Here is a 27,185-nt window from a genome sequence, read left to right on the forward strand (position 1 = left end):
ATAACAAATAAGGTTAATAACAGCAGATCGGATGGTTCTACACACCCAGTTGGACTACCGCAGGGTATTAAAGACCATGGTAAAACATTTTGGCAATTTTTATTTCCGAGCAAAAAAAAGTCAAAAATATTCCAAAATTGCAGGATTTTTGAGAAATTTTGGAAGTTTTGTAGGCTTGATTTAATGAAATCCACGTTTTTTTGAAAAATTTTAGAGGTTTCGGGGACTAGTGTAGAAAAGTCTTGATATTTTAGGGAATACATCTCGGGGTCATATAATGCCGTTTAGAACCATACATGATCATTATATGTTGTCATAAATGTTCGTAGTATGCTTGAGTTAATGAAATTTGTGCAAGTTTTAAATCAATAAATTGGTCGTTTAAAAGCAAATTGGATGGTTCAACCAACCCAATTGGACTACCGGAGGATATTAGTGACCATGGTAAACATTTTGGCAATTTTTATTTCCGGGTGAAAAAAGTCAAAAATATTCCAAAATTGAAGCCCATATATGATTTAAAGGGGAAATCCACTTATTTGAGAAATTTTGTAGATTTCTGGGCCCGGTGTCGAAAAGTCTTAAAATTTTAGGGGATACATCTCGGGGTCATATAATTCCATTTTGAACCATATATGATCATTATTTGTTGTCATAAATGTTCGTGGTAGACTTGAGTTAATCAAATCGGTGCAAGTTGTAAACCGGTAAATTGGTCGTTTAAAGGCAAATCGGATGGTTCCACCCACCCAATGAGACTCCCAGACGGGGTTAGGAATCATGGTAAACATTTCGGCAATTTTCGGGCGAAAAAAGTCAATAATTACAAAATTGAAGGCTAATATCCACGCTTTTTGAGAAATTTTGGAGGATTCGAGACCCGGTGTCAAAAAGTCTTGAAATTCTAGGGGGTACATTTCGGGGGCATATAATGCCGTTTGGAGCCATTTATGATCATTATATGTTGTCATAAATGTTCGTGATAGGCTTTATTTAATGAAATCGGTGCAAGTTGTAAACCGATAAATTGGTCGTTTAAAGGCAAATTGGATAGTTCAACCCACCCAATTGGACTCCCGGAGGATATTAGGGAATATGGTAAAAATTTCGGCAATTTTTGTTTCCAGCCGAAAAAAAGTCAAAAATTTTAAAAATTAAAGGCTTATATTCACGTTTTTTGATAAATTTTGGAGGTTTCGGGGCACGGTGTCGAAAAGCCTTGAGATTTTAGGGTATAAATCTCGGGGTCATATAATAACGTTTGCAACCATATATGATCATTGTATGTTGTCATTAATTTTCATGGAAGACTTGATTTAATGAAATCGCTGCAAATTATAAACCGATGAATAGGTCGTTTAAAGACCAATCAGATGGTTGCACCCACCGCATTTGACTCCCGAAGGATATTAAGGACCATGATAAACATTTCGGCAATTATTATTTCTGGCGAAAAAAGTCTAAAAATACCAAAAATAAAGGCTAATATCCACGTTTTTTTTAGAAATTTAGGAGGTTTCGAGGCCCAGTATCAAAAAGCCTTGAGATTCTAGAGAATACATCTCAGGGTCATATAATGTCGTTTGGAACTATATATGATCATTATTTGTTGTCATAAATGTTCGTGGTAGGCGTGAGTTAATGAAATCGGTGCAAGTTGTAAATCGGTAATAAATTGGCCGTTTAAAGGCATTGGATGATTCCACCCACCCAATTGGACTATCGGAGGGTATTAAGGACTATGGTAAAAATTCCGGCAATTTTTATTTTCAGGCGAAAAAAAGTCAAAATTTTCCAAAATTGAAGGTTAATGTTCACATTTTTAGAGAAATTTTAGAGATTTCGCGGCCCAGTGTCGAAAAGTCTTGAGATTTTAGGGATTACATATGGGGTCATATAATGCCATTTGGAACCATATATGATCATTATATGTTGTCATATATGTTCGTGGTAGGCTTGAATTAATGAAATCGGTGCAATTTGTATACCGGTAAATTGGTTGTTTAAAGGCAAATTGGATGGTTCCACCCACCCAATTGGACTCTCGGAGGGAATTATTGACCATGGTAAACATTTCGGGAATTTTTGTTTTCAAGCGAAAAAAGTCAAAAAAATTCAAAACTTGAAGGCTAAGATCCACTATTTTGAGAAATTTTGCAGGTTTCGAGGTCCGGTGTCGAAAAACCTTTAAATTTTAGGGGATACATCTCGGCGTCATATAATGCCATTTGGAACCATTTATTGTCAGTATATGTTGTTATAAATGTTCTTGGTAGGCTTGATTTAATGAAATCGGTGCATGTTGTAAACCGGTAAATTGGTCGTTTAAAGGCAAATTAGATATTTCAACCCATCCAATTGAACTCCTGGAGGGTATTAGGAACCATTGTAAAAATTTTGGCAATTTTTATTTTCGGGTGAAAAAAAGTCAAAAAAATTCAAAAATTGAAGGCTTATATCCATGCTTTTTGAGAAATTTTGGAGGTTTCGGGTCACGGTTTCGAAAAGTCTTGAAATTTTAGGGAATACATCTCGGGGTCATATAATGACGTTTGGAAGCATATATGATCATTATATGATGCGATAAATGTTCGTGGTAGGTTTGATTTAATGAAATCGTTGCAAGTTGTAAATTGGTAAATTGGTCGTTTAAAGGAAAATTGGATGGTTCCACCCACCCAATTGGACTCTCGAAGGGTATTAGTGACCATGGTAAACATTTCGTCAATTTTTATTTTCGGGCGAGAAAAAGTCAAAAAATTTCAAAATTGAAGGCTAATATCCACGCTTTTTCAGCAATTTTGGAGATTTCAAGACCCGGTGTCGAAAAGTCTCGAAAATTTAAGAGATACATCTCGAGGTCATATAATACCATTTGGAATCATATATAATCCTTATATGTTGTCATAAATGTTCGTGGTAGGCCTGGTTAATGAAATCGGTGTAAGATGTATACCAATAAATTAGCCGTTTACAGGCAAATTGGATGTTTCCATCCACCCAATAGGACTCCCGGTGGGTATTAAGGACTATGGTAAACAATTCGACAATTTTTATTTCCGGGCGAAAATAAGTCAAAAAATTCCAAAATTAAAGGCAATATCCACACTTTTTGAGAAATTTTTGAGGTTTCGGGGCCCGATGTCGAAAAGTCTTAAAATTCTAGGGGATATATCTCGGGGTCATATAATGCCGTTGGATCAATATATGTTCATGATTTGTTGTCGTAAATGTTCGTGGCAGGTTGTAAATCGGTAAATTGGTTGTTTAAAGAAAATTGTATGGTTCCACCCACCCAATTGGACTCTCGGAGGGTATTAGGGACCATGGTAAAAGTTTCGTCAATTTTTATTTTCAGGTGAATAAAATTCAAAAATTGAAGTCTAATATCCACGCTTTTTGAGAAATTTTGGAGGTTTCGGGGTCCGTTGACGAAAAGACCTGAGATTTTAGGGGACACATCTCGGGGTCATATATTTCCGTTTGGAACCTTATATAATCATTATATGTTGTCATAAATGTTTGTGGTATGCTTGAATTAATGAAATCGGTGTAAGTTGTAAATCGGTAAATTGGCCATTTAAAGGCAAATTGGATGGTTCCACATACCAAATTGGACTCCCGGAGGGTATTAGGGACCATGGTAAATATTTCGGCAATTTTTATTTCTGGGCGAAAAAAAGTCAAAAAATTCAAAAATTGAAGGCTAATATCCACGCTTTTTATGAAATTTTAGAGTTTTCAGGGTCGATGTCTAAAAGTCTAGAAATTCGAGGGAATATATTTCGTGGTCATATAATGTAGTTTGGACCCATATATAATAATTATTTGTAGTCATAAATGTTTGTGGCAGGCTTGAGTTAATGAAATCGGTGCAAGTTGTAAACCGGTAAATTGGTCGTTTAAAGGAAAATTGGATGGTTCCACCCACCCAATAGGACTCCCGGGTGGTATTAGGGAACACGGTAAAATTTTCGGTAATTTTTAATTCCAAAATTGAAGGCTAATATCCTTGCTTTTTTTAGAACTTTCGAAAGTTTCAGGCCTTGGTGTCCAAAAGAAATAAGATTTTGGAGATACATTTCGGTGTCATATAATGCCATTTGGAACCATAAATGATCATTATATTTTGTCATAAATGTTCGTGGTAGACTTGAATTAATGAAATCGATGCAAGTTGTAATTCGGTAAATTGGCTGTTTAAAGGCATATTGGATGATTCCACCTACCTAATTGGACTCCAAGAGGGTATAAGGGATCATGGTAAACATTTCGGCAATTTTTATTTCCGGACGAAAAAAAGTTAAGAAATTCAAAAATTGAAGTCTAATATCCACGCATTTTGAAAATTTTAGAGGTTTCGGGGGTTGGTGTCGAAAAGCCTTGAATTTTAGGGAATATATCTCGGGGTCATATAATATCGTTTGGAACCATATATGATCATTATTTATTGTCATAAATGTTCGTGGTAGGCTTGAGTTAATGAAATCGGTGCAAGTTGTAAACCGGTAAATTGGTCTTTTAAAGGCAAATTGGATGGTTCCACCCACCCAATTGGACTCCCGGAGGGTTTTAGGGACAATGGTAAACATTTCGGCAATTATATTTTCGGGCGTCAAAATTTTCAAAAATTGAAGGCTATATCCACGCTTTTTGAGAATTTTTGGAGTCTTTGAGGCCAGGTGTCGAAAAGTTTTGAAATTTTAGGGAATACATCTTGGGTCATATAATGTCTTTTGGAACCATATATGATCATTATTTGTTGTCATAATTGTTCGTGGTAGGCTTGAATTAATGAAATTGATGCAAGTTGTAAATATGTAAATTGGTCGTTTAAAAGCAAATTGAATGGTGTCACCCACCCAATTGGACTCCCGGAGGGTATTAGGGACCGTGGTAAGCATTTTGGAAATTTTTATATCCGGGAGAAAAAAAAGTTAAAAAATTCCAAAATTGAAGGCTAATATCCACGTTTTTAGAGAAATTTCGAATGTTTCGGGGCCCGGTGTCGAAAAGCATTGAGATTTTAGGGGATACATTTCGGGGTCAACTGCTGCCGTTTGGAACCATATATGATTATTATATGTTGTCATAAATGTTTGTGGTAGATTTGACTTAATGAAATCGGTGCAATTTGTAAACTGGTAAATTGGTCATTTAAAGGCAAATTGGATGGTTCATCCTAGCCAATTAGACTCTCGGAAGGTATTAGGTACCATGGTAAAAATTTCGGCAATTTTTATTTCCGGGTGAAAAAAAGTCAAAAAATTTTAAAATTGAAGACTATTATCCACGCTTTTTGAGAAATTTTGGAGGTTTCGGGTAGAGATGTCAATTCGGGTAAATAAGTCGGGTTATGGTCGATAAGAGTTGGTCGAGTAAACTCGGGTCGGGTCAATTCGGATTAATTCCATAACCTATACTGCTCGGGTTTGGGTTGGGTCATTCTTTAGTCGGGTCACGTCGGGTCATAGTTCTTATCGGGTTTAGGTCGGGTTAATAACAGGCCGAGTTACATTCGGGTCGGGTGAACAACAGGTCGGGTTTAATTCGGGTTTTCACAGGTTAAAACAGGTCAGGGTAATTCTCGGTTTCAAGTCAGATTCGGTTCAAGTCAATAATTTGCGGGTTATAATCAGGTCGGGTCATTCTTGGGTTTTAGTCGGGTTCGTTTCAAGTCAATAATTTGCAGGTTATAATCAGGTCGGGTCATTTTCAAGTCGGGTCATTCTTGGGTTCAAGTCGGGTTTGGTTTAAGTCAATAATTTGCGGGTTATAATCAGGTTGGGTTATATTCAAGTCGGGTCATTCTCGGATTCAAGTCAGGTTATATTCAAGTCAATAATTTGCAGGTTACAATCAGGTCGGGTCATTTCCAAGTGAGGTGATATTCGGGTTCAGCTAATTATAAATAGATAATTATCATTTTTAGCAAGCTAATTATTTACTTTGACTATAATATATATGGGAATATAATAGGGAACTATAGTCTATAATTTAGGAAGATAATTATCTCCTTTGACCATACAACAAATATATACTATATTTAATTCTTAAATTTGAGGATGATGCTTCTTTCTTTTGCTTGCCTGGACCGATTTGGTCTCCCTAGATAAAATGCTTTGATCAACAATAATAAGGTGGTCTAAATTTCATTTAAGGTGATTTTAAATTGGGTCAGGAACAATTTGGGTTGAATTTAGGTCGGGTCAATAACAAGTTGTGTTGATTTCAAGTCGGGTTATTAACAGATCGGGTTGAACTTTTGGGTCGGGTTAGTAATAGATCTGGTAAAATTCGGGTCGAGTCAATAACAAGTCGGGTTGATTTTGGGTCAGGTCAATAACAAGTCGGGTTAAATTCGGGTCGGGTTAGGAACGAGTCGGGTTAAATTCAGGTCAGGTTAGTAACAAGTCGGGTTAAATTTGAGTTTTGACGGGTTAAAACGGGTTTAGGTCAATTTAAGTTCAAGTCGGGTTCGGTTCAGGTCAATAATTTACGGGATACATACGGGTCGGGTCATCTCTAGGTCAGTTCATATTCGGGTTCGTTTCAGGTCAATAATTTACGGGTTTCATACGGGTCGGGTCATCTCTAGGTCAGTTCATGTTCGGGTTCGTTTCAGGTCAATAATTTACGGATTACATACGGGTCAGGTCATCTCTAGGTTAGTTCATGTTCGGATTCGGGTCTCACATATTCGGGTCAACTCGGGTCTAGGGTTGGTTTCAGGTCGGGTTTGGGTCACCATTTTTTTGAGTTCAAATGAGTCTGTTAATAATCGGGTTTGAGTCGGTATTTCGGGTCGGATCAACTTTTAACCACTCTACCAGTATGTCCACATCTAGGCCTATCCACATAGAACTTTTCAAAACATAACATAAAACGCACATATAAATTAATCAATCAATAAACAAGAACTTTTTACAAACCTTATTACTTGAATATAAAGTTTTATTACAAACTTACAGTACTAAAGAAAATACATCAACACAACATGTGTAATCATATAAACTATCAGACCCTTTAAAATTAGAGAAAGAGGCATTAAGAATCCTCACCCTAAAGTGTAGTGAGATTTGATCCCACAACCTCATGATTGTGAGATGCAAACCTTTTCACTATTAGCTTTCAATTAAGTATTGGATCAGTAGATAAGATACTATACATACTAACATCCAAACACTCCCCATCATCTAATACAGCATAATGTCTTAGGACACCTTCCTTGGTGAAACCCACCTTTTGGAGCACCCTCTCAGACGCCTTGTTTCTGGCACCAACAAGAGCTTGAATCCTAACAAGATAAGTAAACTCATGAAAAGCAGAAGAGAGAGCCATTCTTAATGCAGTAGATGAGATGCCCCTGCCCCAATATTCGCGGCCTATAGCATAGGATAGGTCAGCCCTACCCCTTTCATAGTCATACTTACCAGCTAGCAATTCGAGTACAACGAAGCCAATGGGACGGCCATCCAAGCAGATGGCTTGGTAGCATGGATGGTTGACGACCACTTTTTTGAAATAGCTTACAGCTTGTTCCCTTGAAGAGTTGGGTTTTATCCAAAGTTGCAATTGGATGTATTCAAGCACTTCTGAGTTACATGCCCATTGCATAAAATCATCAACATCGGATAGTTGGTATGGCCTAAGACTGATTTTTGACATTTCAAAAATATGAGTTTTTGACAATATTCATCCATCAAAGATTAGTACTTGTATATATAATACAAATAACTTAAGAAGAAAATTCTTGCGTAGGAACCAAGCAGGAATTTTCCTAAGGACTTTTCCTAAGTAAATGCCTGGAATTTTCACAATTGAAAAAGCTTAACAAAATAATCATTATCCTTGAAAAACACAAGAGATAAAACAAATGAATAGCAAAGGAACACAAGATGTAGTTGACAAAGAGGAATTTATGTTGTCTTTTAACATAAAAGTGTTTTTAACTTGTTATTATTGGAGATTTGGGATCTTAAAAGTTGTTATGGAGTGCTTAGGTAGAAACTCGTTGTGGCGTGCATGAGTTCCTAATAAGTTGTATTAGAGTTGTATAACACGTACGAGTAGTGAGGTTAACTCTAGTAATTGTCTAACTGATACTTAATCCTTTGAATATAGTACCCCCTCCGTCTCTTTATTAGTGTCCACTTTCTATCATTTATTACTCACATAATATAAAGTGGACATTAATAAAGAGATGGAGGGAGTACGTATTATAAAAAAGAGTAAACACATACGTGATTAATAAATTGTTTAAGTTGTCCACATTTAACCCAATTGACATAGAAAGAACTTTTCAAATAACAAGAAAATTTTATAAATCTTACTTAAATATAAACTTTGAAAATTCATCAATACAACTTATCCATCAAACAACATATAAGGTCCTTTACTCCTTTGAAAGCGGGGGAAAAGGGTATGGAAATCTTCATTCCAAAGTGTAGGGCCTCTGGTGAAGTTTGATCCGATCTCACAACTTCATGTCGTGAGATGCAAACCTTTTCACTAGATCAAGCTTTAGCAACTTTCAATTAAGCATTGGATCGATGGATAAGATACTATACATACTAATATCTAAACACTCCCCATCAGCTAATACAACATACTGTCTTAGGACCAACTCAATTATAGGCTGGTAATGATTGAATGCGAAACTTGTTAGAAAATGACACTTTCAAAATTGAGTTATTTTAAATTATTATGTCCATACAAGTTGAAATCTGAATCACTGGGTTGAATTACTAAGATTTTATTTTCATTTTCGGAACTTATATTAACATGTTTAGGATATTAAACTGTTAATAAAGAGGAGACGATATTATACAACCGGTCCATCAAACAAGCTTGATGAATACAGTAGTAATACAAGAAACACAGCTACGATATACATCATAAAATTATAGTGTATAGAAAGCTGGTTTCAATTAAGTATTGGATCAGTGGATATAATGCTATAGATAATAAGATCTATACCCTCCCCATCTACTACCACAGCATACTGTCGTAAAACACCTTCCTTAGAAAAACCAACCTTTTGGAGCACCCTTTCAGACGCCTTGTTTTCGAGATCAACAAAAGCTTGAATCCTAACAAGATTAGTAAGCTTCTGGAAAGCAGAAGAGAGAGCCATTCTCAATGCAATAGGGGTGATGCCTCGGCCCCAATGCTCACGGCCTAAAGCATAGGATAGTTGAGCTCTACCCCTATCAACACCAAACTTACCAGCTTGTGTTTCCAGTACTATGTAGCCAATGGGACGGCCATCCAAGCAGATGGCTTGGTACCATGGATGGTTAATGACCACTTCTTTGAAGTAGCTCACAACTTCTTCCCTTGACGAGTTGACTTTTATCCAAAACTGCAATGGGATGTATTCAAGCACTTCTGAGTTACAAGCCCATTGCATAAAATCATCGATGTCGGATAGCTGGTATGGCCTAAGGGTGATTTTCGACATCTGAATAATATGAGTCGCGAAAATTATTCTGATTTTGATCTTAAAATTTTTGAAGACTAAGCTCAAGTTTCATTTGTAAAGGGTTGACATACAATATTTATAAGGTAGCAAACTCTATTGTACGCAATGAATTAATGATCTTATTGAATGCAAGACCAATAGAAAATAAATACAAGTTTACTGAAGTATTTTATAATTAACATACATCCTCCATTGCACCCTATAGAAATAATTTTAATACCTATCCTTGGAATAATTACGTGTTTTATGTGCAGGATGCTTAAATAGAATATGCAATTTGCTTGATATAATATTGAATATTATTTCTACTTAACGTATAATGTGCTCATTAATTTATTAAGTACGACTATAAACTAGCACAAGTCAGAGTATTTTACAAACAAACAACTTCTTGGCATGTAAAATAGAAATATGCAGCATAACGTAATGCCAGATCAGAAATGTGAAGCGTGACGAAATGCCAGATCAGAAATGTGCAGCGTAATCTTATAACATGTCATATATGCTAGGAATGCTACCATAAACGTGTGAGTAAGAAAAACTTGAGACGACTATTATAATCTTCTCAACAAGCTACTCCAAGTATTATACTAGTATCCCTGTGACTAAAATAATACACATTCACTCTCTTTGCTTAAAAATAAGCCATTTTGACTGAGGGTTTGTTTTCAAGAAGACTTAACACTGCACAAATGAACAATACATACATTTTACTCTGTAGAGATGCAGCATAGATATCATATCATTAAACCATAGGAATAACAGGAAAGAATGATAGATGCACAAATTTTTCTATGACATCAATTGGTCAGGTCCGAAGTCTCCTAAGTCCTAACTAGTACTATACTAAACTTATCATCTTGAACTTCGGAAGCTATACACTTTCGCATTTTAAAGAGAAGAGACGCAAAACTATAAATTGCCAACAAAAAGCCAGAGGGTAAAATCTGCAACATCACTTATAAAAACCCCAGTTTATTACATGAGGAAAAAAATCTAACCTATTGAAGGCAAAAATAGAGGTTACTGCATCCTGAAACCAGAAAAGAAACTAGATTGCTACTAAATAATCACTTCCCCAAAAATTTTCGGACAGAAGACCGCTGTTAAAACTGGAACCTCTGCTAAGAATGTAAGATATAGTAAATGAAAACTGCACATATGCTATACCACCTATGAATCCCAGAATTTCAATAAGCACTTTTTTGTTTTGGAATGTATTTCACCTTACTGCCCTTCTCTGCCTTAGCTCTGGTTTTTGACTTGACAGCCACTGAATGTTCAAGGTTTGTGTAATTCTCCAAACGGTTCTCTGCACTATGAAGGATGCGACGATGTTCCAACCTGGACGAACCTTTGTTTTCATTCTGCACATCAGGGCCTTCAGGAGGTCTAGCTTCAGGAAGTAAGACTAGCTTCACATGGTTTGATGCAATAGCCTCCTTCCACCCTATATGAGTTTTGGTGCAAAACATGTTAACAAAAGACCATTTGTACACTAATTTATGAGTAGATATGCGCTTTACACTCAGACCTTTTAAATATCTCAAAAAATTACACGTCACTTTATTACTCCCTCTGTCACTTTTCTATGGTTATGTTTGGTTTTTTACGCGGGTATTAAGAACCAAACTTTGGGAGAATGAAAAATGAGAATATTTGTTTTGGGAGTAGGTAAATAAATATATATACTTTGGGAGTAAGTAAATATTTTGGTAAATGGAAATAAATAAGCAAATATTTTGGTAAATGAGAATACTTGCCTTTGAAGTAGGTAATATGAGGGTGAGTGTTTAGGAGTGTGAAAAATATGGGGGTAGATGTATAAAATTAGTATTCTATTTTAGGAAAGTTTAGATATGTAACCTTGAAAACGAAACACCAAAATCGAATACGTAACCATAGAAAAGTGACGGGGAGTATTATTATTAATTTTCACAATTCCAAAAATGTTTTTCCCATTATTCTCTGGAAAATATGAACCTATTTCATTCCCCAATATACCCTTAGGATGCAAATCTAAACTATTCTCCCTCTCCACAGATTACCCATATCTAATTTTTAAGAAAATTCAGAATTATATCATCCATCACATGCTATGCCTTACCAACTTTTAGCCCAGATATATATACATCAAACCCTACAGTGAAACATCGAGAGTCAAAAATAGTAAAACAATTGACATATTACTAAATCTTAATGACATATCACTACTAGCATCTATTCCAACACATCACATCAGCTCATGCCATAGATTCTACTAACTTTAATCACCCTAACTGGTGTCATTAACGAAAACACACTCCCTTATATCTACAAAAGAAGTTAGGAAGAGCATGCAAGGCTATAAAGCAAAGCACAAAGTCCTCTACATATAGCTATACAGCTAGTATTCAATAACTGAGATGTTCTAGAGAGAGAGAGAGAGAGAGAGAGAGAGAGAGAGATGGGCATTTGAAAACATACTTTTTGCAAGAAAAGCTTCGGCCACATGGCTGGAAAACCTTGAACCTCTCTCAAGTCCACCTTCAACAGAAGCATAATTGTCTTCACGGCAATTCGAGTAAGTCTCTGCTTCACATGTCTGCTGGACCTCATTACAGTCATTGCAAGGGATGCTACCAAGTTCACAAGCACTACCACCATTTTGGATGGGGAGCTGGCCCCCCTTATGTGAACGAATTGCAGTACCCTGAATTGCCTCATTTTTCATAGGCTTCTCATTAATACCATTTACGTTTGGTGTGGAGACCTCCAAGGCACTGCTTTCTAAATTTCGAACAAGATCTTCGTCATGTTGCGGGTTATTACAATTTCCAAGTGTGACAGATATTGAACCAATTAGAACTTCATGCTTTTTATCCTGGCCAGGTGGATTTGGTGCTTCAATCTGTAACCTATGCTTGCAACCCTCTTCATCAGTGTCTAATTTTGGTTTTGGGGTCCAAACTTTAATGCCAATGGTTGCAGCAGAACGGGAATCCCTGGAAGAAGCATGCTTTTGCGTGGGTCCAAGCTTTGGTGCCTGATTGTTGTGACTGGTATGGAAGCCATTAGGTGTTCTCTGCAATTTTTGTACTTGCCAACGAGAGTTAACTGTGTACCTTCGGCCATTTCGATGCGATGTTCTATGCTCAACATTATGGTAAGTAACCAAATCAGGATAAACATTTTGAGAAGTATCAAAATCTGCATATTCATATTCTTGAATTTTGGTGCTATCTGCTTCCACATTCATTATTTGAACAGGCTCAGAAGATAAAGTTAAGTTGTGAAGAATTTCTGGAACATCCAGAATAGAGTCAGGGGTGTTAACAGGGCTTGATGTTGGCGGAGAAGAGGAACTTTCTTCTGGAGAATCATCTATTTCCGCAATGGCTTGCTCCTTTGCCCTTTGCTCCTTCTGCCTAATTTTCTTCTGTCTTTTCTTTTCCATAAGAGCAGCTTGTCTGTAACAATGTATACCAAGGCATATCAGTTAAAAAGGGCTCAGTCTACACACACACAATGTTGAGATAGTGTATATATCACTTTAGTGAACTATTAAGTCAAGAAAGTCGCAAAAACATAATGACAGCAAGATACCTCTTTTGAGCAGCTTCTTCTTCCTCCACAAGCAATTTCTGGTACCTTAAAGCTTCAGCCTCCTTATCAGCAAGGCATGCCTTGACCTGCTCATGAACAGATAATAAACATTTGCAAATTGCAAAATAGTAGATCAGATGAAATATCCAAACACAAATCATGAAAAAAGGACACTTTAGGAAAAATGCTTGTAAAGAAAACATCACAAATCTGAAGAATCAGTCAAGTCTGTACCACTTTCTGCTCAACAAGGAAACTGGTACAAGCAACCAAGTTCCTCATCTCAAGCCCAATCTTCCCAGCCTCACCGTCAAACACATACTTCTGTAATGATGTAGCTGTGCCAGCACATAAAAAGGTTTTCTCGCTTGCATCATCTAAAATACTAAACAGCTCTTGTGACGATATCGGGAACCTGGAAGGTCTACCCTGGACAAGGTCCTGCAATTTTTAATAATCAGTGTTAAAGCTAAGATTATCCTGTTAACAAGCTAGATATAACAGAAAAAGGTTTTGATTGGAGACAAAAAAAAAAACAAGAGAGAACAGCAGCAGCTAGTGGTCAAAATATAATCAGAAACACAACTAGTTTCTTACCAGGAGTGCAGACCCAGATCTTACATAAATCTGTGGAAGAGAAGTGAATCCAGGTTTCCGAATAAATGATGTCAATGCCTTCACAATCGAGCACCCACTAACTCCCTAGAGAGATCAATGAAAAAGATAATTAGTGTATAATTCAGGTGTTCCAAACATGCTAAGTAAATGTCAAAATGGAGATAATTATATTAAAAAATTTACAAATAGAAGAGATAGTATGAAAATTCAAGTGCCCGCTATTATTAATTCTAAACTCATATGTGATATGCCTATACTCTCTTGTTTCTATATCACATTTCCAAACCAATAAGCTCTAGCTATGAGATTATGTACATGAAAGTAATTCGAAAGTAACTCTTGAACCTAGCATGTTAATTTTAATATATTATGGACTTTGAAAAGGTTAGGAGTAAACCACTGCTGCAGATAATTGCTAAATAGTGCAAAAAACCAATAAACCCTATGATCATTAACTACGAAGTAATATTTAAGCAGCCACAAACTTGTGAATCCGACCATGATCCCAGACAAAGTTCTTACCTCAAGAGAAACGTCATCAAATGAGATAACCTCCATGGCTTCTCCCGGACAAAGCTGCGACAAAAGAACCAGAAATTACAGATTTAAATCGAGCTTCCAACAGAAATGACCCAGAGGTGACACAAAAAATAGAAAATTACGTACCTTATCCCAAAAAGCTTGCAACAGGCCCCTGTTTTTCATAGTTGAATCCTGTAGAACGTGCATAAACATAAGCCAAGGTAGAGGGTACTAATCAAAGCTTAATAAAAAAAAAAATTAAAAAATAAATAAAAATTGGGCGACAATGAGGTTTAACAGATTCGTTTTTCTAATGAGAATAATTTAGCAACCATTTTGTGACTTCTGTATAACACAACTTCAGCTAAGTGACAAAAGGTATATGTAAGAAAGGATACCTTATCAATGTTCAAATTCCTCCTATGGAGGCGCATATGCCTTCGGTAATTGATAGTTGAACAAAATTCACGAGAACATTTATCACATTTCTGCATTTGAACCTTCAATGGAGATAACAAAGGCCACCCTGGCAAATCTGCCATGGAAGATATAGAAGGAAAAATTCAGAAAAAAGCGCTACTACACAAATCACACCATTATCCTAGCCTCTGAGACCTGCTAGAAACGTACACATTTTCAGACTCGCCATAGGCCTTAGCATGGACCCAGAAAATTGTAAAGCATTCTTTGCATCTTTATTGTGTCAACCTCATTTAACATAGAGAAAAGATTCTTTTGAACTAGTAACCTCAGATGTATGAGAGACTTGTAACGAAGACATGCTCTAGAACTTCTCCTTCAATTCTATCCTATTACACTCTAGACCACTAGAAAATTGCTAGTACCTTGTTGATCCAAGGCATGAAGTAACTGAATCCACTGAACTGGACTGTCATTTGCCCTGGAGAAAGAAAGAAAAGGCTCTTTCCCTATTGCTTGTCTGATGAACGTGTCTAAAGAGTCATTTCCATCTTCCATCTTCATTGCATCTGCTGCACCAGCGGCCTTGATCTGTGGAAGTGGCATTTATCTTCCAAGTGCTACTGTAACGGTTGCAACCTTAGGATAATGTTCTGCATTAAAAAAATTCTTTAATAACAATAGTATGGATCTATGGAATGCAGGTAAGACCTCAACAATTGAATCAAAGTCATCTGACATAAAGAAGACAAATAAATTGAAGTATTGTACACACGACTTCATCAGAATATTAGACATGCTTGTTCAAAGCTCTAAATTCACCAATAATTTTTCTTTTGGTCAAAAAACACATTGATGAAAAATAAAGATATCACAAGTTATTATTTCTCCCAAATGTCTTTGTCATAATCACCGTTTCCATATCTTTAACAAGCTAAGATTAAGAGAGCCCATTGCTGCCAAAATCTCCAGATACCAGATATCTTTCCATTAAATGAGCATACAAATTGATCTGAGCCCAATTTCTAAAATTCTGAAATTAACGGGTAAATAGGCTAAACCTAATTTATGAGCAGTGAACAGGTTACAGATATGTACTTCACTAGCACCAAAATATCAAAGCCACCTGTAGCGTTCTAGCGTAAACTGTAAAGAAGACAATCAGAAGTTTACTCCAAATATTTTGAACTGCAGATCTCCAACCCCCCAAGACGATAGACATGCCAAGCGGCCATCATTTAGTGAGATGATAACGAAATAGAAAGGAACAAAAGATATAGCTACTTTTGCTGGATAGAAAATTCCTTGGGACTTCACGAGATCACATTTTGGTAGCAACCCATAGATAGAAGCCAAACTTTAGGACAGCTATATGGCTGCTTAATTTCTTATGCTCCACTTTCAGGAGCCAATAACGTGTTGATACCTCACATGGAAAAGAGCTACATACTAACCTTGATGTAAAACATCTCTTTAATTCATCCATCTTTCCTTGTTGAGAACAGCTTTATTCCCTTGGCATCCTCTTATAACAAAACAGCTAAAATCATTTCAGCATACTGATAACATAGCTTTTTCTCATGGTAAAGAAGCTCATGTATATTACCCATTCTATTGGTTCCTAGACCAGCCACAAGTGATTTCCAATTCCTTCCTTATTAAAGCCGAGCCCAAATTCATTCTCAAAAACTGCATTTCCAAATAATTTAAGGCTTATATTAATCCTTGAAAGCTTTGAGTACACTGCATAGCTTTTCAATGAGACGAGAGCGGAAATGGCGGAACAAATAAAAGTTCAAAACAACTACAAAGTAAGACTTTCCAATCAACCTGATCACCACCAGACAAGAGGGTGTTTTCCGCCATTTCTAATAATTGTTTGAGATCTTCTACACAAGGCAAGGTACTAAACCATGACTGCTCAACCAAACATACTTGACTAGTCCGGGCAATCAAGCAATGTATTCCATATATGCAAAAGTAATCGAAAACAATTCAAACAACAATGTCTCAAAAAATTCCACACAATACAAATTTGCCAACAACATACAGCACAATGTACAGAAATATTCACCAAAAAAACCTAAAACAAACAACAAAAAAGACCACTCTTTAATAACAAAAGCACGAATCAAATCAAGCAATTGCACTTAATAACTTACAAAATGAATTAAATGTACAGGGAAAATCAGAATACAAAACCCACCAAAACACCCAAAATTAATGAGCTAAAATCAAATTAAGCAAAAACCTACGATACCCACAGTCTACATTGGATCCACGATGATCCCAAATCAACAAAAAAACCCTAAGAAATCAAAATACCAACTACAACCCTTCAAAACAAAAGGGTGCAGATCACCAAAATTCCAAAACCCCAGAAAAATCAGATCAAATTCAAACAACTTTACAAAGTTTGAGGCGTCAAATGACCTGGGAAGGCATAAAATACAACAATGAATAATGAAATCATAATCATTTATCAAAAAAATATAGCAGAATAGTTTGAAAAAAAAGTGTGACGTACCCAGTGATGAGTTGACACTTTATGATTCAAAGGAGAGAGAATCAGAAGCGTCGATCGATAGAGAATGGCCTGCGCTTTTCAGGGTTGAAGAGGAGAGAGAAAACGAAAGAAGTTTCTGGAAGAAAAAGGGCACGAACGTGAAGAAAGATGGTCGGCGAAAGCTTAGAGACGGTGAGAAAGAAGAAGAAGAGCAAGGGAAATGCCACCTTTGGTAAATCTCTCCTTGTGTTTTTTATTTTCTCTTTTTAATTTTATTTTAACATTTTTTAAGCCTTTAATAATAGAAAGATCTCCAATATTTTTCAAGGAAAATTACAAAGAGAAATACAAATCTCATTTTATTTTTCTCATCTAGTATTTGATTTAAAATTCTCTAAAGTCTTAAGTAAACATGTTTAACAATAGGTTACTCGTATAAGATTGTGTTAAATTATTAATTGGTGGTATTAATATTTCTTATTTAATTGAAGCTATAATATTTTCCTTTTCAACCGAGAACAAACACATGTTAATAATCTTGAATTTACTTTGGTCAATATCTCATGGTTTAGGCAATTAAACGTTCGAATTTGAGTGAAATTAATGCATCAATAATATATACTTCCTATAAAGAATCCTATTTACTATTGTAACTTTTTACGAGTAAATATTATAGTTTTTTTTTATTTTTTTATTAGCGGTTCCATTCTAACTTAGCATATTTGTAAAGCATAATTTTGATCCTTATATCTATAACTATAAAGATTTAAGACTCAACTATAATTTTCATTATGTACCCCGTATAATTTTTACGAAGTACAAGATGGACAAAATGAATTGGGTGAATATTAGAATTTATTGTGAGTTTTTTTTTAATTTTTTTTTTAAAAGAATTTTATTGTGATTTAAGGCTACTTTAGGTGATTAACTTTTCCAATTTTTTAACTAATAATGTAGTTACCTAGGGTTAACCAATGAGAATTCACCATTTGCATTTACTTTGTCATTTACTATTGTTGATTTATGTTATTATAAACAACTGTGTATTTAACAAGATCTCATGTGATTATAATTTTCTTACATATAGGTGAAAATTAATAGTCAATTATGTAATTTTCTAACCTTGAAAAACAATGTTACAGAGTACGATTATTTTGAAACGTGCGGACCAATATCTTTTCAAATATCACCTATACATAAATTTCCTTTATCTTTTGAGCTAATAGATTTCATTATTGATTGAACTTTACACCAAATAATAATGGTGAAAAGCTGAGGGAAAGAATGAAAGATAGGCAACTCTCATCATCATACAACATACCCATGGAAAAAAAGGGGAACCTGCCAGCCCAATCAAATGAGTCCCATCTACTTTCATCAATGTGGAGCAAAGAGTTCTTTATCAACCAACTTTGCTAAGATGAGTTCCTCTCCACAATTAGCGCCTTTTTCATAACGCATATTATTATCTAAGGTTACATACACCCACTTCACGTCTCCACCCCTCTCTCTTAAGTGAGTTGAGACTTGAAGGGCAAATGGGCATGCACAAGACCGCAGGCTAGCTAGTTAGCTACTAACTTTCTCCTGTTCTTTAAGACATTGGTATGACTAAAATGAGCAATGCGCCAACCAAAACATTTTTGCACACTGAGACAAGACTCTGATAATTAGACAGGAGGCAGGTAATAAATGCCTACAATAATAAATCATATCAATAAACCTTATTGTATCATGGATTATTAGAAAATTATTAGATTAAAAAGAAGATAAAAACTCTTGATCACATGAAGGGAACACGAGTAAATGTTAGTTATCCCCTAATCCCTTATAACACTGATCCAACTTAAGTAGAGCTTCACTGTACTGCAGAGCTATCTAACTATCAGTGTAACTATTGCTAAAATCGTCTATAAGTTGGAGTATATCTTAATGATAGTAATTATATTATGTAAATTTAGATACTCCAGTATAATATAATTACTAACATTAGATATCTTCCAACAGTATGCATTTGGTCATTCTTGGGTTCCAACAGTATGTATGCATAACTAGACCAAGTATGACAGATAAAAGAATTACAGAAGTATACCCTGTAGCCATATTATGTGCAACCTTAAGGCAAGAGATGTGTAGAATGTACAATTATGAGCCCTGCAGCCATTCTTGGATTGCATACTGAAGAGCGTGATTGGGGATCAGATCACAGGTTGAAAGTTTCAGGTTTGTCATGGGTGAAGTTGTATGGCCGCTGTCTAACCATCCTCTTATTGCTTCTCCTTCGTAGGTGTAGCCATCTTCTGCTGTACACGGATCCATCATAACATCCTGCAGATTAAGTTACAAAAGCAAATAGTTAAGAGCTTAAATTGTGCCCCTAAATTCATTTTATCAGGCAACTTAACTACTTTTATTCCATCTTATCCTGCAATGCAGAAATATGCATTAGTCATCAGTTTTATATTCCAGCACATCATAATTGTGAGCTAAACTTATTCGAGTAGGTATAAGATAATTGTTTACTCTAATATGGATTTTCATATATAATTATATACTGGTGGAAAAAGTTGCAAATATGGCATTTTAATAACTTAATATACCTGATAAATTGGACACAGGAAGTGAGAGGGGGGCCGGCGGTTTTCCTTCTTCTGCAAGCATGATGCTCGAGTGTCACATGACTTTTTCAATGGCTCAAGAACACTCCAGATATCCGAAGCTAGGTCAGGTCGTTTTGATGGTTTTCTATCACAGCACTGTAGTGCCATTTGAGCCAGTGTTCTTGCTTGATTAATCGGCCAGTCTCCAGCTGAAAAATCCAATACAAACTCAAGCTTATCTTTCTGCAAGGCACATTTGACATCCTTCACAATTCCTGAAGAAGATCTACCAGTTAAAAGTCGTAAAAGTATCATCCCAAATGAATATATGTCTGATTCTCGAGTAACTACTCCAGTCTCAAGAAACTCTGGGTCAATATACAGAGAGGTACAGTGTTGGCTTTTGATAGGAATCTCATTTTGTGGGATCAAAAAGAAGATGCCCAAGTCACCAAGTTTGCTCTTAAAATTGGCATCAAGAAGGACCTTAGTGGGCTTTAAATTCCCATGTATAATTGGAGGGTTATTTGTATGAAGGAAGATCAGGGCAGAGCACAGTTCTATTGCAATGCGAACTCGAGTTTGCCACTGCAGAGGCGGAGTTTTCCCACTGCATGCTAGTTGGTCTTCCAAACTACCTCTTTTAAGGTACTCATATATTATAGTACGCGCTTCTGGACAAATCCCCATAAGTGTCACTATGTTTGGATGCCGTATTCTGCTAAGAATTTCAACCTGCAATTCCCAACCCATAAGAAGTAATAAATGTCTGCTCCTTATTAAAAGATATGTTACTCGGACTTGGCTATTATTTTGAAAAGTGATGTGTCAAGTCTCCACAATCCAACATGGATACTTGAGGCAAAATAAAGAGTCCGGATAACATAGCTAATATGTGAGGTTCAGATTGATTATATAAAAAGAAGAAACGATTGTACAAACTTAAGGTACATATACGATTTTACCCAATGTTCAAACATCTGTTGGCTCAAGAACCCATCATTTGGCAGCATCCTTATAGCAACATCTACATGTCGAAGGATACCTCTATAAATGCTTCCACATCTCCCATCTCCAATTCTTTTACAAGGGTCAAAACTGCAAGTTGCTTCACCAATCTCCACTAAGGAGAATTTTGAAAATTGTAGGCCGGACAATGCTGCAGTTCTCTGTTGCTTCAAATTCTCCAGATTCTTCAGTTCTAGGACAGCCTTATCACGCTCCAGCTGTAACTGGTCCCTCTGATTTTTGAAAGATATCAAGAGCTCAACAGCTGAAATTATTTTCTCCTCCAGCTCCTTAGCTGCAGTTTCAGATTCTGTGATCTGGCTTTTTAGGCCAAAACATTGATCTTGGACCTTTGGAAGTTCTTTCTTACACTTCTCATATTCTTCTTTGATTCTTCCACAATCTAGGTTCCTTTTTAACAAAGCTTCCTCCATTGCTTTTCTTTGTTTCACCATCTCAATATATTTACTTTTTGCAGCATCAGCCTGCAACAATAGAGAAATTTAGAGTAATCAGTCTGATCACAGTAAATTTAATTGACAAGGGTCGGGGTCTACCCAATAATCAGATCGTTGCCTTCCACTGCATTCATATCTTCCTGCTTTATAGTAGGACAATCAAAAAGTTAGAGAAAAAAGAAGATGATAGTATTTTATAGCGCAAGATACCTTTCTCTTAGCATCAACAGCTTCGTCCTCAGCTTTCCATCGCTTGACTGATTCCTCAAACGCTAACTGTTTCAAGTTTTCAGCATCAGAAATGGCTTGTTCCAGTCTATCATGGGTTTCTCTCGGTGTTTGCAGTTTAGCTTTTCCTGCCTGTGCAAACATTTATCAACCACAGTGAGCTTTCAAAGAGAAGTTTTCCTATCAGTCAGTGTTTCGAAGGACAAAAGGACTCAGAACATCATAGTCCTGTTCATTTCTTCAAAAATAGCCAACTCTCTTTTAGCATGTCATATTTCAGCAACTCAGAGCTATAAGATTAACATGCAATTGCTAGAGATTTCATGAGGCCTACCATTTTGCCTTCAGACGACAATGATTTGAATGAAGAACGAAATTTGAACAACTGCAACTTGCTATCATATCCACGGTCCTCTTTCTCTTTGTCTATGCAATCATTTGTAGTCCTACAATTGTTTGGAGATTTTAACATCGTATCCTTCTTCATATCAGAGCTGAAATCATCAGAAAAGGCTCGGAGGATGGAGCCACGTTCCCGAAATGTCAGACACGGGGGTGATCCGTGGTCATCAGCCATACAATCCATTCTCACAGGCCCTGATTCTTTTACGCCAACACGTTCTACTTCTTCTTCAGTCATTGCATCCGATTCTACATATTCTGACTCGGATTCTTCAGATGAAATATCTGAATCCAATGATAGTCCACCTACGAGACGATCTTCTACTCTCGGAAGAATCACGCCACAAAAATCTAGTGGTTGTGAAATTGGGGGGTATTCTGCACCAGGACAGCCTAATCTTATCTTCTCCGATTCTTTGGTGGCCATATTAGAATCTTGTGTACTGGCAGGAAGATTGTTAACTCTGACACGTGCTACTTCTTCAGTCATCACGTCTGATTCTAGAGATTCTGACACAGACCCCTCAGATGAAACATCTGAATCCAATGATAGTCCACCTACGAGACGATCTACTCTCAGATGTTCTACTTCTCCAGCCACACCACTCAAATCTAGAGGTTGTGAAATTGGGGGATATTCTGCACCAGGACCACCTAATCTTATTTTTTCAGTTTCTTTGGTGGCCATATTAGAATCTTGTGATTCAGCAGCTTCTGACATATCCATCCCAGGATAGTTTTTAATACCCTCCCTGTTTATATAAGCTTTTTAAAGTTATTCAGAACACCAAGAGTAGATAGGACTGGAATATGCAATAAAGAAGAGGAAAGGTAACAAATTTGCAATGACATCTGCTTACGGAAGGAATATATAAAACAAGAGGGAAAAGAAGGAACCTTGTACAGATAAGCTTTCCCCTACAAATAAACCATATGTGACAGGAAACCAGGGCTTGTTCATAGACATATTTTGCCTTTTTGGACTTCAGGTCAGCCATTTCCCTGCATATTCGTTTAGTTAAAATATTTAGTTCTATTTAATATCCTCCAGCTAATATGATATCTTAACAAACCAAACCATACAAACTCAAAAAGCTCCACATACTTTGTGTAATTTTTGTCTGCCGCTGCTCCCATCACTAGCCATTTGATACCATGCTGAGCAATCATCTTGACTATTCCATCCTCAACAGTCTCCATTTCTATCCACATCCTATCTGCACGCACCTAGGGACACAAGTCAATCCAGTCAACTGCCTTATATAGATGGACAAACCAACAAAAACATTTTCAAAAAATAAAAAATGCAATAAACAGTGTAAAGTACATCTGGATAAAGAAAGTGAGCATTACCCCCATTTGAGAAACAAAAGAAACATATTGACTGATGAGTTTATGGAGTTTCTGCATATGTGATTCATGGAGTGCCTTGACTGCTCTTTGTTTGAATTTGCTGATTGATAACTTCCCATCTACTGAAGTATTTTAAACAGTAGATATACAGGAATACTTCTATTAGTAATGGCTCACAATGATAATTATCAAGCGATAAAAAGTTGCTCAAATGCAGCAAATAAGCAATCCAATAATCAAAACTGCCAAGATATTTGGTTGTGAGCTGATGGTGGCATTAATGGACGAGGGAATTTTATTTCACTATAAGCAGTTTCATCACAGGAAACTTGACAGTTTGGCATTGGCCTAGTTATACACTCAAAATGCCGCAGCAAAGGATCCCTAAGTCCATCATATAAGAGATAGAGAATAATAAAGTATCAGAAATGCCATTGTAGACACCCAAAAACTAGTTTCTGAATTGAATAGGTCATAAGGTCAATGAATTCAATTAGTCATGGCCTCATGGGGCTCATGGCTGCGTCCACCTCTCTTCAACCATTAAGATGTTCAAGTTGAAAATAAATCTCATAGTTCACACTTAAATGGACAGTGATGTATGGTGGATTTGATTTTAAAACTCCAATATAAAAGGGGTCTAAAGGTTGGACTATGCTTAAGGAAGATTTCCATGTTTTTGGTTCAACTTGAAGTGCCAAAGTGTCATTATATATCCACTGTACGACAATCAGGCTTATCCTTAATATTGTAAAACAGAGAAATTATTCCTAATAAAGCCAGTGTATATGCAACCATGCCATACTATATTCAAGTGCAACTGCAATGAAGGATCAACTACTTCAGCAATTGGCAGTCAAATTCATTACTACGATAATTCTAGCTACTAAGACGACAATAAGCTAAAACACAACATATCATTTTCTACCATTAAGTAGGTCAATCCTAACTTGCTCACAAGCCTCAACATTACCTCAATACATCTAAACAGGCTCCTCTGACTACCAGGGTAGCACGGGCTGGGTAAGGGAAACTACGACGTGAGCAATTTCACCCGTGTGAAAAAAATGTGATGCCAAATGAAGCTAGTTTCACTTATCCTTTGGTCCGAATTCCAAACACGGACATCTGCTACCTCACCATGAATGAAGTGCAAGCAGTTCCAAAGAGCCCCTTGAAATATTCCATTAGTATAATCCAAACCCAAAGTTAACTACTCTTTTGGCTTCATTCCAATGGGAAAATTAACCCATTCTTATAACCTTATTTTAATAAAAAAAACTTAATAATTATAAATTAAATACTTAATAATTCGGACTGAATTCCCCAAAGAGTGTTAGAATTAAGGCAATCAATAGCAACCCAAAACTACAAATTCCACTACTCCATATATTACCTCCAATCAGTCCTCCCGCGATTTATTACCACCTACCAAACGAGTCATAAACTCAAATCACTGTTCCATTAGATCGTGAAGTAAACAAGGGTCTAACAATATAATGGAGTCAATCACACTTAACATCAAAAGAAATCACTATTTCTTAGATCAGTACCAAAACACACCAAATTCAACCTCTAAATATCATAAGAAATTCACAAATCCAAAATTCTCAATAAAAAATTAGTGAGATTGAGGAGAGAGAAAGAAGATGAAGAACTTACAAAAACTGAGCAAGTGAGGTTGATGAACATGAAGAATGCAAATTCTCTTCTTCCCACCAAATTTCTTTACTGCCCATGTCAACACAGATTCACTCTCCTTGAAATTCTTTCCCACAGCAACAAATACAGTATTTTCAGCATAATAATTGACCATTTGCTCACTATTTTCTCTCTCAATTTTACTTTCCATTGTAAATTGAGAATTACCCAGTTCCTGATTCAATCGGTTCAACTTAACCCAGAAATTTTCTTCAATTTCTTTGACAAAATAATAAGATTGAAAATTTAATGGGTTTTTGTTGAAATTGAAGATTTGTTGAAAATTTTACATTGGATTTGTGGAATCTGATGAGAAAAGGGGAAACTTTTTCTTTATGCTATTGATTGTGAGTTTGTTTATAGTGAGAATTATGGTTGCTTTTGAAAAAAATTGAATTTATTGGTTGAGAAAAGGGGGAAAGATGAGAAGAAATTTTTTTACTGCAATGGTGGTCTCTGACATGACAGAGTTTTCCAATTCCAAGTGGCAGTTTTACAAGAGCTTTTCTTTGGTAATGCTTGTAGTAGAAGGATCAAGGATAGCATTTTTTTTTTTTTTTTTTTTTTTTTTATGTATCTTCTGACTCTTCTCTTTCTTAGTACCTAGAAAAAAAAAAAACATACCTTAAAAATTAAAACTTTTTAAATAAAGTAAGGGCATGTTTACATTTACTGAACTGCGCTGAATTGTACTAAATTGATTGGAGTTGAACTGAACTGAACTGAAATTAAGTAAATGTGAATAGACCTTAAAATTGAATTTGAGATGGATAGTGAAATTGTTTAGGGCCTGTTCCGATTGACTGAACTCAGCTGAACTGAACTGAACTAAACTAAACTGAGCTGAACTGAACTGAAACTGAACTTATTAATTAGTGATTTTTAACTACGGATTAGTGATCTTTGGTTATTTATTGATTATTTATTACTATACATATGTGTATATACAAATGTACATATTATTATTAATTATTGATGATTATTATTATTATTATTTATTGATTATTATTATTATTAGTATTATTATTATTATCATTTATTGATGATTATTATTATTATTATTATTAGTATTATTATTTCAATTATTATTGTTATTATTATTATTATTATTTATTGATGATGATTATTATTATTATTTATTACTTATTGATTATTGATTATTGTTATTGTTATTGTTATTGTTATTGTTATTGTTATTGTTATTGTTATTGTTATTGTTATTGTTATTGTTATTGTTATTGTTATTGTTATTGTTATTATTATTATTATTATTATTATTATTATTATTATTATTATTATTATTATTATTATTATTATTATTATTATTGTTTTTGTTATTATTGTTTTTTGTTGTTGTTGTTGTTGTTGTTGTTGTTGTAATAAGAGCTTAAAATAATGAAATTTGGCTTTATATCATTAGCAATATCATTAGACGTAAATTAAGAGGTGAACTGAATTGAACTGAATTTCAACAGAAGAGAACAGGCCCTTAATCTATACTCCAAATTTTAAAAATAAAAGGAAAAAATATATAATTAGTATTTTATAGGTATATTTACCATATCGACAAATTTCTTATATATTAGTGGTGTAGGAAAGGTAGATTTCTTACTGTTTTCATTTTGATTTCTAACTTGTAATGTTAATGTCGTTTAGATCTAGAGACTAAAATGAAGACAACTTAATTGATAATAAAACACTTGATTATGACTTATAATTGTATCCTAAAGCACTCTATTACTCCGTAATTTATTCCAAGATGTTGAAAATGAGTCTTTTGCTACAACATTCTCTCATTTTTTGTACTTGCATTTCCTTTTCTTATGTTGTTGAGAAAGTGTTGGTTATTAGGCCACTGGGTCACGTAATGTAAGCTAGAATTATTGGGCTTTCTTTCTATGTCGACTGGGTCCAGTTGCTTATTTGCTAAATGATAAACTTCTATGGGCCTTAAATTGCGTAAATGCTTTTTTTTTTTTTTTTTTTTTTTTGAGGTCACTTCTTTATTTTTCCTACCTTTTTAACATTGCAAATTATTTTATTTCCTTGTGTGTTTTTTAGTTGTATCACTTTTTTTAAATACAAGTTTTAAATTACTTGCATGTTGCATCGCTTTTGTTATTAGTTAATTAATTCTCTCTATCGATCTATTATTAGTTATTACATGGGTTCATTTTCATTAGTCTCTCCATCTCTCTCACTTTTAAAAATTGCCCATACATCCTTAATTTATAAAATGAAACAAGGAAAAAAAAAGGAAGTATAAATAATAGCTATTTTCAGCGGTAACACAAATATTT

At 35.3% G+C, this 27,185-nt stretch overlaps 4 protein-coding genes across 9 annotated transcripts; all 4 read right to left on the minus strand.

The window, feature by feature from the left end:
* Window positions 1–7,131: 7,131 nt before the first annotated feature.
* On the minus strand, window positions 7,132–7,668 carry LOC110729485 (uncharacterized N-acetyltransferase p20-like). Its single transcript, XM_021909217.1, has one exon. It carries the CDS (start codon window positions 7,666–7,668, stop codon window positions 7,132–7,134), a length of 537 nt encoding a protein of 178 aa, XP_021764909.1.
* A 1,258-nt stretch (window positions 7,669–8,926) lies between these two features.
* On the minus strand, window positions 8,927–9,463 carry LOC110729486 (uncharacterized N-acetyltransferase p20-like). Its single transcript, XM_021909218.1, has one exon. The coding sequence runs from the start codon at window positions 9,461–9,463 to the stop codon at window positions 8,927–8,929; it is 537 nt and encodes a 178-aa protein (XP_021764910.1).
* Window positions 9,464–10,208: 745 nt separating this feature from the next.
* LOC110729635 lies at window positions 10,209–17,453 on the minus strand. 3 transcript variants are annotated; one of them, XM_021909401.1, is made up of 12 exons: window positions 17,157–17,453; window positions 16,236–16,318; window positions 16,084–16,154; window positions 15,055–15,282; window positions 14,608–14,744; window positions 14,354–14,401; window positions 14,210–14,263; window positions 13,667–13,771; window positions 13,304–13,510; window positions 13,070–13,155; window positions 11,951–12,933; window positions 10,209–10,934 (listed from the first exon to the last, which is right to left on the minus strand). In XM_021909401.1, the coding sequence occupies exons 4-12, from the start codon at window positions 15,233–15,235 to the stop codon at window positions 10,675–10,677; spliced, it is 2,061 nt and encodes a 686-aa protein (XP_021765093.1). In that variant the 5' UTR covers window positions 15,236–15,282; window positions 16,084–16,154; window positions 16,236–16,318; window positions 17,157–17,453; the 3' UTR covers window positions 10,209–10,674. The 3 variants fall into 3 exon arrangements, with proteins under 3 accessions (XP_021765093.1, XP_021765092.1, XP_021765091.1); XM_021909400.1 differs by having other exon boundaries at window positions 16,084–16,169; XM_021909399.1 differs by lacking the exons at window positions 16,084–16,154; window positions 16,236–16,318.
* Window positions 17,454–18,840: 1,387 nt separating this feature from the next.
* Window positions 18,841–25,441, minus strand: LOC110729633 (U-box domain-containing protein 33-like). Of its 4 annotated transcripts, none has more exons than XM_021909398.1 (10): window positions 24,847–24,939; window positions 24,581–24,612; window positions 23,185–23,306; window positions 22,937–23,048; window positions 22,729–22,833; window positions 21,764–22,583; window positions 21,412–21,561; window positions 20,701–21,228; window positions 19,736–20,470; window positions 18,841–19,463 (listed from the first exon to the last, which is right to left on the minus strand). In XM_021909398.1, exons 4-10 carry the CDS (start codon window positions 23,041–23,043, stop codon window positions 19,281–19,283), a joined length of 2,628 nt encoding a protein of 875 aa, XP_021765090.1. In that variant the 5' UTR covers window positions 23,044–23,048; window positions 23,185–23,306; window positions 24,581–24,612; window positions 24,847–24,939; the 3' UTR covers window positions 18,841–19,280. The 4 variants fall into 4 exon arrangements, with proteins under 4 accessions (XP_021765090.1, XP_021765089.1, XP_021765088.1 ...); XM_021909397.1 differs by having other exon boundaries at window positions 22,937–23,058; XM_021909396.1 differs by lacking the exon at window positions 24,581–24,612 and having other exon boundaries at window positions 22,937–23,058; window positions 23,185–23,303; window positions 24,847–25,441.
* Between the last annotated feature and the right edge of the window lie 1,744 nt (window positions 25,442–27,185).

Source organism: Chenopodium quinoa, unplaced genomic scaffold, assembly GCF_001683475.1.
Source record: "Chenopodium quinoa cultivar QQ74 unplaced genomic scaffold, ASM168347v1, whole genome shotgun sequence".
Classification (NCBI taxonomy): Eukaryota; Viridiplantae; Streptophyta; class Magnoliopsida; order Caryophyllales; family Amaranthaceae; genus Chenopodium; species Chenopodium quinoa.